The sequence below is a fragment of the Microtus pennsylvanicus genome, chromosome 1 (genome assembly GCF_037038515.1).
Source record: "Microtus pennsylvanicus isolate mMicPen1 chromosome 1, mMicPen1.hap1, whole genome shotgun sequence".
In the NCBI taxonomy this organism is placed as follows: domain Eukaryota; kingdom Metazoa; phylum Chordata; class Mammalia; order Rodentia; family Cricetidae; genus Microtus; species Microtus pennsylvanicus.
In genome coordinates this window covers 98,135,604-98,151,172 of record NC_134579.1, presented here as the reverse complement: position 1 = coordinate 98,151,172, position 15,569 = coordinate 98,135,604, and the positions used below count along the sequence as shown (strand labels likewise).

At 40.7% G+C, this 15,569-nt stretch overlaps 1 protein-coding gene across 1 annotated transcript in view; it reads left to right on the top strand.

Moving 5' to 3' along the window:
- Stag3 (STAG3 cohesin complex component) overlaps window positions 1–15,569 on the top strand; it is a 31,571-nt gene that overhangs the window by 1,476 nt on the left and 14,526 nt on the right. Inside the window, exons 2-13 of the mRNA XM_075975122.1 lie at window positions 1,164–1,316; window positions 2,730–2,832; window positions 4,213–4,332; window positions 8,320–8,416; window positions 9,321–9,397; window positions 9,613–9,817; window positions 10,222–10,373; window positions 13,253–13,326; window positions 14,131–14,254; window positions 14,764–14,862; window positions 15,061–15,140; window positions 15,437–15,544. Coding sequence (XP_075831237.1) covers window positions 1,174–1,316; window positions 2,730–2,832; window positions 4,213–4,332; window positions 8,320–8,416; window positions 9,321–9,397; window positions 9,613–9,817; window positions 10,222–10,373; window positions 13,253–13,326; window positions 14,131–14,254; window positions 14,764–14,862; window positions 15,061–15,140; window positions 15,437–15,544 — 1,382 coding nt within the window. The 5' untranslated portion in view covers window positions 1,164–1,173. The remainder of the gene's footprint in view (window positions 1–1,163; window positions 1,317–2,729; window positions 2,833–4,212; window positions 4,333–8,319; window positions 8,417–9,320; window positions 9,398–9,612; window positions 9,818–10,221; window positions 10,374–13,252; window positions 13,327–14,130; window positions 14,255–14,763; window positions 14,863–15,060; window positions 15,141–15,436; window positions 15,545–15,569) is intronic.

Genomic DNA, 15,569 nt, shown 5'->3' with positions numbered 1-15,569 from the left:
GAGCGAGCCGCTGGCGCTCGAGCCCACGTGACAGGAATGCATGCCTCACGCCTGGTGGCTGCTCGAAGCCGAGCGCGCCATGTGACCGGAACGTGTTCAGCACGAGCTTGCGCTCCCCTGAATCTCGCGACACTTCTCAGCCGCGCGAAGGACAGTTAATCTCGCGCCTGCGCACAGCGGATCTCGTGCCTTCCCGCGTCTTTCGAGACCCGCCCGCCTCCTGAGGCAGAAAAGCCGCCGCGGTGGGCGTCTCTGTCAGAGGCGGGATGTCCACTGAGGCCTGAAAGGACCCCGGAGGTGGTGGCCTTCCTTCACGCGTGTGCATCCATCGCCAACAGTGAGGTTGACCCTTTGAACCTACAATTAGGCCGCGTTCCGACCCTCCTGCCCCTCCGTCCTCTGCACCTCTGTGGGGTCCACTATGGAAGTCCCGGAGAGACGAGTCGTCTCCCCAAGGGAAGCCCCCCAAGCTCGAACCAGCTTCCTAGGGTCGGCCTTAGACGGCGCTTTCTGGAAACGGAATGCGCACTTCCTTTACCCTTCGTAATGTTTCCGGCCTAATTCAAAGGGCACCTCTATCTATCTCCGAATCATCCAGAGCTCCAGGAGGCGATTTCCAGAAATGGAAATCAGAGGGGCAGTGCTGAGGGCTGCAAGTGTCAGCTAAGCCTCATTCTCTTACTCCAGCCAGTTTATGGCCGCCCCCTCCAGTGAAAGGGATTCACGCCTAAAGCTATTTATTTATTTATTTATTTGCCTGTACTGAAGATTGGACCCCAAGTCTTAAATGTGTTAGCCTAGCCTTCTACCTATAATGCCCAGGACACACACACACACACACACACACACACACACACACACACACACACACGTTTATTTTGAGATAAGGGCCTACTAAATTGCTCGGGCTAGTCTGAAATTGATTCCATAATCCAGGCTGGCTTTGAATTTGGTGACCTTCCTGCCTCAGTCTCCCAATTAGCCTGCAGCATCACCGCCATCCCATTCAGGTTTCTGTATGCCAACCCTTGATGCAGTCGTGACCTGAGTACCTCTCTGTATTGTTTTTGGGGCCCCAGCCCCACACCCTGTCCTAGGTGAGAAAGTGGTTGGGGCAGGGCTGGAGTGGGGGTGGTAAAAACACTCTTTCTTTTTCCCTGCAGCTGGATTAACATGCCCAGTCTGTGGTCACCCTCCTCAGACAGTGTGTCTTCCCCAAGTCAGAAGTCTGTGGGAAGTGCACAGAAGGCCCTGTCTCCTTGTTCCCCCACCAGTCTATCCTGTGATGATGGGAGCTCACAGGATACTGCACAGCGGTGAGCAGCTGGGAGAGAGAGGTTTCTGCATTTTGGGGCCCCTTCTATATCCTCATCAGCTTTCCGCTCTTTGTTCTCCTCTCTTGGTGATAGTATGTGTGGGACTCTAAAAATATCAGAAACGCTGTATGAAGCTGGATGTTATGAAACACACCTGTGATCCCAGAACTTAGGCTGTGGAGGCAGGTGGATCAAGAGATTAAGGACAGCTGTGTAGTGAGTTTAAGCTAGCCTGGACTGCATGAGACTCTGTGTTCAAACAATAAATAAAAATAAACCAACCAAACAAAAAAATGGGTGGCCAGAAAGGGAGAAGAGAGAAAGGGAAGAAATGCTATACTGGTTCACACTGGAGACTCCTCCTAGCGCTGCTGTTTCTTGGCTGTCTTACATCTTACAAACATCAAGAATAGCAAACCTTAGTTGTAAATTGAAAGGGCCAGCCCTGGGGCTACATAGCAAGACCCTGAAAAAGAATAAAGTACATGTCTAGTTTTTTTTTACACGTCTAGTTTTGAATTCATCTTGTTAGCCAAACCTATGTTGGACATGTAGCAGTGCTTAGCATATAGCCATTGCTAGTGTGCTAGTGGACTCAGGGACTGAGAACTGTATAAATAAAGAGTGCTTTATTTGTTGCTTGAAAATGTGTTTTTAGTTGGTGTCCTGTAGTTCTGTGATCTATGATTCTTACAGCTTTATGAGTTTATTCTGTGAAGATTATAATAGCATGTTGTATTTTGTAATCTTTTTAGAGAAAAAAATCCATCTCATACACCATTATCTTTATTCCATTTGTATTAATTGGGCTTCTCTGATTCATTTCTGTTTCTGCCAGTGCTATTATCGAGGACTAGATTATATTAGCGCTATGAACTTGAATCACTAAGGTTATGTTTCAAGGATAAACTATAACCCCAAGTATACACTCATCTATTTATGTATGAGTGATAAGTTATTCCTCAGCCATGTAGATTTTTCTGCACACAGAGTGGTAGTCTGAACATTCTCTGAATACCACCTGTCTCATCCACCTGTTTCAGTTCCTCATTCTAAAAAAAAAGTACATTTATTTAGGTGTATATGTGCATATGTGCATGCCACAAACATATACATGGAGGTCAGAGGGCAACTTTCAGGAGTCAGTTTTCAGTCACCGAGGGGCCCCAGGAGTTGAACTCCAAGGTCAACAGACTTTGGTCGTAAGTGCTCTTACTTGCTGAGCCCTCTCACCAGCTTTCAGTTGCTCATTTTTCATCTCTACTGCTTTGAAGTGTTTTTTTTTGCTCCATATCTCTTAAAATTTAAATATTTTTCTCATGTAGATGTGGCACAGTTAGAGATTAATAGGAATTACAGTTCTTTATGTGGAAGGAATGGGATGATACAAGAAAAACCATACTCTCTTAATAGGAACAGTCCCTCTGTGTCAACTAGTGAAGACAGTGACTTTGAAGACCACTCAAGACGCAATGCGAGGAAGAGAGCAGCGAAACGACCACTCAAAACTTCTCCAGTGAGTCCACTTTATTTTTTTCTTTTATTGATTTTTTTTTTTAGGTCTACATTTTTCTCTGCTCCCCTCCCTGCCTCTCCCCTTCCCTTCAACCCTCTCCTGAGATCACTCTGCTCCCAATTTACTCAGGAGATCTTGTCTTTCTACTTCTCATGTAGATTAGATCTATGTATGTCTCTCTTAGGGTCCTCGTTGTTGTCTAGGTTCACTGGGATTGTGATTTGTTGGCTGGTTTTCTTTTATGTTTGAAAACCACTTATGAGTGAGTACATGTGATAATTGTCTTTCTGGCTCTGGGTTACCCCATTCAAAATGATGTTTTCTAGCTCCATCCATTTGCCTGCAAAATTCAAGATGTTATTTTTTTCTGCTGTGTAGTACTCCATTGTGTAAATGTGCCACATTTTCCTTATCCATTCTTCACTCGAGGGGCATTTAGGTTGTTTCCAGGTTCTGGCTATGACAAACAATGCTGCTATGAACATAGTTGAGCACATGTCCTTGTGGCATGGTTGAGCATCCTTTGAATATATATCCAAAAGTGGTATTGCTGGGTCTTGAGGAAGGTTGTTTCCTAATTTTCTGAGAAATTGCCACACTGACATCTAAAGGGGCTGTACCAGCTTGCATTCCCACCAGCAATGAAGGAGTGTTCCCTTTACCCCACAACCTCTCCAGCATAAGTTGTCATCAGTGTTTTTGATCTTGGCCATTCTTACAGGTGTAAGATGGAATCTCAGAGTTCTTTTGATTTGCATTTCTCTGATGACTAAGGATGTTGAACATTTTAGACATTTTAGATTACTCTTTTGAGAGTTCTATGTTTAGGTCTGTCCATCATTTTTTTTATTGGATTATTTGTTCTTTTGATGACCAATTTCTGGAGTCCTTTGTATATTTTGGAGAGCAGCCCTCTGATGTGGGGTTAGTGAAGATCTTTTCCCATTCTGTAGGCTGTCGTTTTGTCTTGTTGACTGGGTGTTTTGCTTTACAGAAGCTTTCAGTTTTAGGAGGTCCCATTTATTAATTGTTTCTCTCAGTGTCTGTGCTGCTGGGGTTATTTTTAGGAAGTATGAGTCTACTTTATTTAACTTAGAATCTAGTCGGGCAATCAGCAAAGAAAAATCTGGAAGGGACTCAGGTGATGGGATGGAAGAAAAGAGAACATTAGGATGGAGAGGTGCCAGAATTCTTTAAATAGAGAAAAGGTTAGTAGTAACAAATTTCACAACAATAAAATAATTACTAAATATCTGAAACAATAAGGGAAGCATAGCTGTGGAATTGGCAGCTTCAGGCTACTTAAGGTCATAATGATGAAATTAAATGTTAGCATCATTCTTACAGCTTTTGTATGCCTAATATTTCTATACTTACTAGGTGGCAAAACATCAGAAGAAGCGGTCCCGAATAATACTTAGTGGGAATGACAAGACTGAATCAGCGCCTCCAACCAATGATCTCTTTGATGCTGTGAAAGCTGCCAAAAGTGACATGCAGGTAAAGAAGTGACTCACCTCTGTTCCTCTTCCTCTTAGTATCAATAAGAAATTTAATTATAATTTTAAAAATGGTGTTGTCTAGAAAAAGTTATGCAAGTATTTTTATAATTATAAAAGTTCAACTGTTGAAACTTGTTATCTGAAATGTGTTGACTTGCATTAATGATTTACAATTTGCATTTATATTAAGAATTCACATAAAATGAAAATGGAAACCAACTACCAATACCTGATTTCTGTCCCTTATTTTTCTGCTAGCAATCATATACTTTTTGATCACATAGGAAAAAATATGTAGCATAGAACTATTGATAAGAGGAAGAAGACAGGGAATTGCTTTTTGGGAATGAAATGTTTCCCTTCATAGTGGTTTTGTAGGTGTTTTTTATGTATTAGTCATGCTGCTGGATATTTTTAGGTATAATTGTTACACATTTGGCATAGATAGCACACAAGTTGGTATCTTCAAAAATGACAACCGTATAGGTCTCTTTCAAAGCATCGATAGCTATACTCTGGTTTGAAATCCTGAGCAACTTTTTACATCAGACACTTGAAGGGGAGTTTTTGCGAATCCGAAATTCAGTGGACTTGTGATAGGGTCAGCTTTCATAGGGAGCCTGTAATAATGAGCTTTCTTCACCCTGCCAGTAGAGGTCAGACTCTGGCTAACAGTGTCTAAAACTGGTTAAGGGCTGCTTTACCATTTGTGGAGTTTCAGCTGGTCTGCTTTCTACAGGCCATACTAATGAGACCTTGTTTACCCTCCTTCAGATTTATTTAGTTCAGTGAGCAAGAGGCTGTGCTGACTTTAGAGAGTGACAACTGCAAACTTCGTCTCTGTGTTGTTTGTTTGAGACAGGATTTTTTCATGTATTCCTGGCTGGCCTGGAACTCAGTATGCAGGTCAGGCTGGTCTCAATTCACAGGGATGGGCCTGTTTCTGACTCATAACTGCTGGGATTAAAGGAGCGTGCCACAATACCAGACTCACCTGTTCCCTAATACTATCAGATTCTTTGTAGAATGAGACAATAAGGAGCAGAATCTACAAATTTAATTTGTTGTTGGCATTTTATTTAGCATACCTAAACCAAAAAAGATAAGACAGTGGAGTATGAGTCCCTACAGTGATAAGAGAGCCCCCAGAGGAGAATTTTTTTTTTTGAGATAGGGTTTCTCTGCAGCTTTGGAGCCTGTCCTGACCAGGCTGGCCTCGAACTCACAGAGATCCACCTGCCTCTGCCTCCTGAGTGCTGGGATTAAAGGTGTGCACCATCACTACCCAGCTGTATGTTCCTTTTCTAAGTATCACAGGACAGGAGCAATTCTGCCTTTCTAGAAGACAAAGACATCTAATGTCTTATGGGCTGTTTAAAGGTTAAGTCTCTTTTTATTTGTTATGCTAGAGATCCACTAGCTTCTTGAATTTTAGAATTGATGTCATTCAACAAGCATGGAAAATTCTTTTCGCGTACTGCCCTTTATTCATTTTATTATATTCTAGAATTCAATTAGATCTTAGAACTTTTCAGTCTCTTTTCTGATCCTTTTAATACTTTGATAATCTGCCAGCCTCTCTGATTTGCATTTTGGATACTTTCATTGATTCAGCTCAGCATCTGTTCTTCTCTGTAGCCCATCCAGTGTTTTTTTTTTAAAGAAAACAATCTTTTTTTTTCATTTTACATACCAATCTCAGTTCCCACTCCTTCCCCTCCCCCCCCATCCACTCCTCAGAGTGGGTAAGGCACATTGCTTTGGGGAAGGTCTAAGGCCCTCCCTACTTTTGCTAGGCTGAGCAAAGTATCCTTCCAAAGAGAAAAGGTTCCAAAAAAGCCAGTACAAGCAGTAGAGATAAATTCTGGTGCCACTGTCAGAGGCCCCTCAGTCTGCCCCAGCCATACAACTGTCACCCACATTCAGAGGGACTAGTTTGTACCTATGCTGTTTCCTTCCCTGTATGGCTGGGCTCGAACTCACAGAGATCCACCTGCCTCTGCCTCCCGAGTGCTGGGATTAAAGAGTTGGTGAGCTCCTATTAGCTCAGGTAAGCTGTTTCAGTGGGTGTACCCATCATGGTCTAGACTTTTGTTATTTGCAGATGATAGTAAACATAAGTGACCCCAAAACTCTACTAGGGAACTCCTACAGCTGATAAATACCTTCCGTATAGTAGCCCTCCTATATACTAATGATAAAGAAGCTGAGAAAGAAATCAGAGAAACATCACTGTTTACAATAGCCAAAAATAACATAAAATACCTTGGGGTAACACTAACCAAAGAAGTGAAAGACCTGTTCGACAAGAACTTTGAAGCCTTTGAAGAAATTGAAGAAGATACCAGAAAATGGAAAGATCTCCCATGTTCTTGGTTAGGTAGGATCAACATAATAAAAATGGCAATCCTACCAAAAGCACCTATAAATTCAATGCAGTCCCCATCAAAATCCCAACACAATTCTTCACAGACCTTGAAAGAACAATACACAACTTCATATGGAAAAACAAAAAACCCAGGATAGCCAAAGCAATCCTGTACAATAGAGTAATTTCTGGAAGAAGTTTGTGTTTTCGTTGTTTTATGTTTATGAGTGTGTTTGCACCATGAATGTGTAATGCCCTGAAAATCCAGAAGAAGGCACCAGATCCACTGGAACTGGAGTTACAGGTGGTTGTGAGCCGCTGTGTGGTGCTGGGAACCAAATCCGGGCAACAAGTGTTCTTACTGCTGAACCATTTTTCTAGACATATGCAGTAAACTTATACATTTTATTATATATCTCACCTCTGCAAAGTTAACTTATTTTTAAATTTAATTGTATTTTTCTGCATTTATATGTATATTTCTTGAATCATATGAAACAGCCATTTAATAATTGGTGACACCTTCATTCCCATAAGTGAATGCTTGTAATTCTGCTGTCTGTTTTTAAAAAAATATTTATTTATTTTGTATACAATATTCTTGGTATTCTGTCTGCATGTATGCCTGCAGGCCAGAAGAGGGCACCAGATCTCATTACAGATGGTTGTGAACAGCCATGTGGTTGCTAGGAACTGAATCAGGACCTTCGGAGGGCAGGCAGTGCTCTTAATTACTGAGCCATCTTTCCAGCCCCTGCTGTCTGTTTTTATAACTATTTCTTTCAATGCTTTCTTTCCTCCTGTGTTTTACTAGGTTTTTTTTCTATGATTCACTCATTTTTCTTCAAATCCCTGAGTTGGAACCCTTTGGGTCAGGATCAAAGATGTGCTTATAAGAGAGGAACCTGAATTTGTTTCTAACATGGGAACACTTCTGAATACTTTTGCTGTTGTTGTGTTGAGACAGAGTATCGTGTAGCTCAGACTTGACTTCAAATTCACTATGAAGCTGGGGATGACTTTGAACTTCTGATCCGCCTGCCTCCACCTCCCAAATACTGCAATTAGAGATGTTCACCACCATACCCAGCCGAGAATCACTTTTAATCTCTACCTGAGATTATTCTGGTCATATAGGTAGTAAGAATCTGGGTGGTAAATTCAGTCCTAAGGGCTATGTATGGTTATAATGTTTTGTAGAGATTTAGTTTTTCTCTCCAACTACGCTATAGAGTACATTCTCATGCTGTTTCCAATGGCCCTGTAAATTCATCTCCCATTCTTCATTTTCATAAGAATACAGCTCTGTAGGACTCAACCTTTTATGGGAGCCTTTTCTTGGACCACTCTTGGAATGATTCTTTGGCTCTATTTCCTATGCTCTGCATTCTAAATATTTATCTTGTTTAGTGAAACCCTTCCATCAAAAGCCAGCTTCCTACTTCCAGAATTGCTGCTTTCTCATTTTTGACCTATGTGGGGTTCTGCCTTCCATACTAGTTCAGCCATACATTTGAAAAGATGTTTGTAATTTTAATAAGATATTTGCATATTTCGGTTGGGAAGATCAAATAGGACAATCTGTTGGAATTGAAATCATCCACACTTTTCTCCTAGTCTTTGGTGGATGAATGGCTAGAAAACTACAAGCAAGATGAAAATGCAGGATTCTTGGAGCTCGTTAATTTTTTCATCCGATCCTGTGGATGTAAAAGTGAGGAAACTTCCCTGTCTCTTTCTGATCCCTACCCTTTATGTTTAAAATTTTTCTTCTGTTTATGAGTACAGTTGAAATTATGTAAGTAAAGAAGGTAAGACAAGAGCTGCATTATTTAATTATAATTTTGGTGTGTAAGTATTAGAATTAATTTTATAGGGAACTATGTTGATTTTTGAGACACAACCTTTTGGTGGAAAAGAATCTTGCTTCGGCTATGATAGTGATAGGCACAGATTTGAAACTGGACTGTCATGCCCATGGAGGCTTTTTTGTTTTGTGTTTTTGAGCTAGGGTTTCACTGTGTATCCCAGACTGGTCTTGATCCTGAAGCAATCTTCCTGCCTCACTCAATCTTCTGAGTATTGTAATTACGGGCGTGCACATGGCATCCAGTACATTTAGTCTTTGTATATGAGTCAATCTATTACTTGTTTCTATTTATTAACCATTTCACCTATATTTTTCCTCAGCCTCCAGAGTGCTGGATTTGCAGGTGTGCATAAAACATCTAGTGCCTTTTAGTCTTTGTAGATGAGATAGTCTATTATTCTTATTTCCCAGCCACTGTGTTTTCTATCTGATGCTGTGGAGCCCCCAAACTCCATATGCCAAGGTTTAGTTTATTGGGCCAGGGAGTATCAACTTGTTTTAAAAAATTTTATCATCTGGCCTAGTCTTGTTTTTGTTTTGTTTTTTTTTTCCTGTTTGCATAGTTCATTTGCATTTTTCAGAAGTTATTTCAAAGCACATGTACAAATGAATGGTGACAGGCTTATGACTAGGAAGGATTCAAGTTGTCTGATGCTCCCTAAGCTCTTCTTAATGTTTCCTCTCGTTCATCCTCAGATGTATCTGTGTCTTATTATTTTCTTTTTATGTCTCTTGTCTCAATTTCCAGGCACTGTAACTCCTGAGATGTTCAGGATGATGTCCAACTCAGAGATCATCCAGCACCTAACAGAACAGTTTAATGAGGTGAAAGAAGCTGATTGAAATGATCTTGTTCCTCTTATTCTGATTTCAAAACACAAGGCTTATTGCCCTTGGGAAATAACTTCTATAAGGAAGAGTTAAATCTTTTTTTTTTTTTAAATAAAAGGAACTTACAGAAATTAGCGGCATGTCTCTGGGATTGAGTGATAATGTAAAGTGAAGTATATAGAGTTACATTTCATAAACCCTTTTTGTAGGACTCAGGGGACTATCCCCTGACAGCTCCAGGCCCATCCTGGAAGAAGTTCCAGGGAAGCTTCTGTGAGTTTGTGAAGACATTGGTCTATCAGTGCCAGTATGGCCTCCTCTATGATGGCTTTCCTATGGATGACCTTATTTCTCTACTCATTGGCCTCTCAGATTCCCAGGTCCGCGCCTTCCGTCATACTAGTACCCTGGCTGGTGAGCACTTGCACAACTCAGTGGGCTTTCCTGAGATTAATGAATTAATTAATAAGTTAACATTTATTCTGTGTTTTGGGTTTTCTTTCTCACCTGCATCAATGTTAGCCATTGTTGCTTTTATCCTACAGCTCCTTCCTGCTTCCTACTAGTGGACATAGGATAGGGGTAGACCACCATAATGATTCCCAGTTTTCAGATCTTCTCAGAGCATACCCCTGGCAATAGATTGGTGCATAAAAGGCCAGAAAAGTTACAGGGGAGGGCCACTCCAGGATAGGAAACCTTAGGACTTGAGGGTCACCCTGCTTTTTATTGACTTTATCCTTCCCCCCCTTTGCTTTTGCACTCATGCTCTGTCCTCTGGTTTGAACAATGGCTTCCTTGTTTCCTCTGACTCAAAGCCATGAAGCTAATGACTTCTCTAGTAAGAGTTGCACTCCAATTGAGTCTGCACAAAGAGAACAATCAGCGTCAGTATGAAGCTGAACGAAACAAGGGTCCAGAGCAGAGAGCACTGGAGCGACTGGAGAGTCTGCTGGAGAAACAAAAAGAGGTGAGGAAGGTTCCTGGCCCCACCCTACCCTTTCTTCCAGCTTTTATCTTCTACAGCTGAGACCTTATCAGGCTCCGTCACTTCTCTCAGTAAACATAGGCCTCTAGCAGCCTTTCAGATAAAGAATAGGGACTGGCAACAGTTTTCCTCTAATATATCCCATTTAAAGTCATTGTGTGTTCTTGTTTCTGGGACATAGGCTCACAGGTATTTAATTTGAAGAAACGTTAGTTTTCTGTATTTCACTTTCATTCAGTTTCCATTGGTTTGCAAGCATTATCAGCAGTGTTTAAATGCCAAGTAAAACTTGAATTTCATGTTAAATGTGCAGTGCAGGTTATCATAGAGTGCTGAGAAACAATAAATGACACGGGAGGCCAAATTATTGGGAAATGAAAAGAGCATATACCTTCCAGCCACCCCTGAAAATAAATTTTGTTCTGATAGTTGTTGCTATGGAAGGCCTTATGTAACTTCTAAAACTTTCTTTTCTTTAAAAGAATAATCCTACTGGGAGGATTATTCCTAACTAAACTAAAAGTTTATTATTCCTAACTAAACTAAAAGTTTCCTTTTCTTTAAAAAGAACAATCCTACTGGGAGGAATTGGGAGAAGGGAAAGAATATGACCAAAATGTATTGTATGAAAAGTATTAAAAAATTAAAAATAATTACAAGGGTAATTCTACCTTTTAATCAATTTAAATGAGATAATCATCTAATTGGCTACCTAGCCACACAGTAAGTTTTGTTTTGTTTTCCTTGTGGTAGACTTTTCATCACTCTGACAGATACCTGAGAGAAATAGTTCAAAGAGGAAAGGTTTTATCCTGGCTCAGAGTTTGAGAGGTTTCAGTCAATGTTACAGGTGGTTCCATGACTTTGTGCCTGTGGTGAGGCTGACTATTAGAGCCTAGAGGTTATGATGGGGCTGGGCCATTCACCTCATATTAGAAGCAGAGAGAGGAGGGAAGGGACTGGGGATAAGCTCTTTCCTTCAAAGACATGACCCCAGTGACCTACATCGTCCAACCAAGCCCTACCGCCTCATAAGTCCATTTAGCTATGGGACTCATCTGTGGGTTAATCCATTAGGACCTCTTAAAAGTCTATCAGCAGGCAGCCAAGCTTTTATATGTGTGTGTGTGTGTGTGTGTGTATACACTAATCTTTTGAGGAGGTATTTTTTAAACTATAATACTTTTGGCATATATAAGCCCTGGGAAAATCTTTTAGACTGATTAAATTTCAAGTAGCAGTGTTTTAGTCAAACACTGCTGCTATACCTGTCTTCTACTCCTTGCTAGTATCTGACTCTTCACCTTGAGGTTGGTAGGACATATCATGTCTGACTGTATCTATTGATGATTTTCCCAATCCTCATAAAAAACAGTTGCTTCTCTGCTATGCTAAAAGAGAAGGAAATTATTATTGTGTGCGTCTGTCTCTCTTCCTTGTTCTCTTTTTCTGTGGCACTGAGAATTGAATCCAAGGCCTTATATCTGCCAGGTAGGCACTGTCACTGAGCTGTATGAGTCTGAGAAGCAAACTTTGTGTAACTTCATTTTCATTTGCTGTTTTTCATTGTCAGGATGATATTAAAGGCCTACTATATATACTAGTAGATCTGTCTAGGATTTAAAATTGTGTGTGATAGACCCACGTTAGATCTGCAGACCCACATTATATGACCTTTTCTGTGGTTTCAGTTTCCCACAGTCAACAAAGGTTCAAAAATCTCCAAAGTAGTTGGCCATGGTGGCATATACCTTTAATCCTAGCACTCAGGAGGCAGAGGCAGGAGGAGCTCACTGAGCTTCAGGTCAGCCAGGCCTATCTCAAAAGCAAAGAGAACCCCAAAGTGTACAATATGACTATTTTGAAAGAAAAGAAGGGAGGGAATGAGAAAGAGAGACACCAAAGCTCACATAACATTATTCCAACATTATTTTTGTTACTCTGTAATTTACAAATGGTTTCTCATAGGTGTACATATACATACATAAATACATAATACAGTTTGAACATCCTTAATCTAAACATTTCTAAACATAATCTAAACATAAATTCTGAAATGCTCCATAAAGCTTTTTAAGCATCAATATGACATGCAGAAATTCTTTTCATTTTGGAGTTTATTTCAGATTTGGATTTGGAAATTGTGTTTCCAATGAGTAAGGTCTATGTAAATATTCCAAAATCTAAAAACTGTAAAAGCTAGAACACTGCTGGTCCCAAGAATTTTATAGAAAGATGTTTCAACCTATGTGGATGGTATTTGATACTTTCTGTAGTTTAAGCATTGCTTGAGAGTCTTGGTGTGCATTCTCTATGAAAAGGGAGCTGCACAAGTGTGAGTCTTTTCTTATTTTCAGTTGTCATTCTCCCACTTTAGTCTCTTTACCATACTGTTTTCTTCTGTCCATTTGTGAATGTGTATCAACCCTTTAGTCCACTTCTCTGTAATATACTTTCATTTTTCTTTACAGTATTTCCTTACTTTCCTGATTTTTCACTGATTGGGACAGTATTTTAGCTCCATTTTGTCAAAACTTCTCTCCAAACAAGTGTATCTTGTCACCAGTGGTCTTTTCTCAATTTCTGTTTTATAGACTTCTGTAAAATTTGGTACTGATGATCTTAGAAATGTGAAAAACTTACGACATTATAATTATTATTATTATATATCAAACACAAAGCAACTTTTGAGGCATTAGACTTCACTGCTTCTTCTGTAACTAGGAGGGAATATAGAATACCTGATGGTTCATACTCTGTCCTTCAATAATAGGAACTGGGTAGATGTTGGATTTTCTATAATTGTGATGTTATATTGTTGAGGTACAAGAGGGATAGACTGACCTTGTTCCTTCCTCCAGTTCCAAGAGAATCAAGAAGAGATAGAGGGGATGATGAATGCTATCTTCAGAGGTATTTTTGTCCATCGGTACAGGTGAGTCAGTTACAGGCTCTTACTGAAACTGCTGTCCTTGGTGGTAGCATGGGGAATGACAAGGCCCTTTCCAGTGTTGAGTTATTTAGTTAGTTCCAGGATATTGCAGCTGGAGTGGAAACTGACAGATACGACGAATTAGCTAAGATCTGGTTTATCCCTATCTGCAAATGATTTTGTGAGTTCTGGTAAGGAAATTCAGAAATCAAGATAATCACTGAGTATTTTCCTCCTCTTGACCTTGCCCAAGTCCTGGCCCTGTCTCTGTCTTTCTGGAGTTGGAGACTTGAGCACACAAGGGCAGAGACCTGAAAGGTTCCTATACTGAGGCATGTCTGGCTGAGCAAGCCTTTTCTTAGCCTAACCTGTGATTTCACTATGCTGAGGCTAGGGGAGATTCATAGAAGAACTGATAGCATTAAATTTTACCTGTTTTAGAATTAGAGTATTTGTAGTAGTGTCTCACATTTGTCTAGATTTCAACTTCTGATTCTCCAGAACTTTAATAATTTCTTGAAATAAAATTGAAAAAACAGTGCATTTTAGTCAACACTTAAGTGAACTTTCAGAATTGGCTTTTAAAGGAGTATAGAGGTATAGTTGTACAAGGTTAAACTGTCTCAAATGCTGGTTATAGAAAGAAGCATTTAATTTCACATATTTCATGTGTTTATGTTAGAATGAGGAAATAAAGGCCTAGTACCTGTGTTTTGTCACAAACATAACTTCTTTGAGAGTGCTATGTGGTAGGCCAAAAGGTAACTTTTGAGATAAGGTAATATGTCAGTTTGTCTCTTTGTCTAGGGATGTCCTTCCTGAGATCCGTGCTATCTGCATCGAGGAGATTGGGTATTGGATGCAAAGCTACAGCACCTCCTTTCTTAATGACAGCTACCTAAAATACATTGGCTGGACCCTGCATGATAAGGTCAGGTTAAGTCAGCCTCCCCGTTACCCTCTTCTTCTAACCTGTCCTGAGACATTTCACTTTTTCTTAGTCTGCCATTCAAACATTTCACATAGTGAGATCATTTCACAGTGATCTCCCAATCAAGGCATTAAACCTTGAGATTACTGCAGTGCTGAGGAGGGTAGGATAAAGCAGAAAGGAGAAAAGCATTCACGAGTCAGAATACCTTTGAAACTTTATATGTCATGGAGGAAGAAAGTATTTCCTATGAAATAGCAAATTGGTTATGGTAGCACAAATGCCAGAATGCCAGTCAAGGGGATTCTTTTCACTGTGGTTGTCTAGTGCTTCTATGAGCCTTTTCTGTTTTCAGTGAGACGTCAACTCTTTACTGTTTCTTATATCCAAGAGTCCTCAGTGTAGAGATCACTCATGCCCAGAATGAAGAATAGTGAAGGGGCACATGGGGGCTCTGTAGGGATCCTTGGTTAGTCATGTTTCCCTTCTTCTGTCTCCTTCCTCAACAGCACAAGGAAGTCCGCCTAAAGTGTGTGAAGGCTCTGGAAGGGCTGTACAGCAACCAGGAGCTGAGCACACGCATGGAGCTCTTTACCAACCGTTTCAAGGTAAGATGGGGACAACATTCCCAGGTTTGGCTCTGTGATGTTGTTCCCATTTCCTCACCCCAGGTCTTTCACCAGTTTCTCTGGCAAGCTGATAGCTATTCTGAAGAGAGTTCCTGCTCCTTTTGTGTTAGGAGTTTCAAATAGAGATTGTGATGTTTCGGAATGGGTGAGAGAGATTGGATAATGTTCTTTGCACAGGACCGGATGGTTTCCATGGTCATGGACAAAGAGTGTGAAGTGGCAGTGGAGGCCATCAGGTTGCTGACCCTTATACTGAAGTGAGTTGTGGGAAGTGGGGAGGCAGCCTCACAGACTTGCCTTTGTAGCCTCAAACAAGCCCCTCCAGGGCTCTGTCCCTGACCTATCACAATCAGCCTTCCTTGTGTGCAGAATGGAAGACAGAGGACTTCCTGAGTTGTAGGATAGAAGGGTACTTCCCTATCTTTAACTCTTCTTCTCTTCACTTAAATATTTTCTATGAGTCATGTCCTTGTACGTATTGCCTTGTTTTGTTCCACCCTTGGCTGTACGAGAGAACTTTCTCACACACACTGTTTCTCCTTTTCTCTTGAAGGAACATGGAGGGAGTACTGACCAATGCAGACTGTGAGAAAATCTACTCCATTGTGTACATTTCTAACCGTGCTATGGCCTCTTCTGCAGGGGAGTTTGTGTACTGGAAGTGAGTGGTGTGTGTATGTCATACT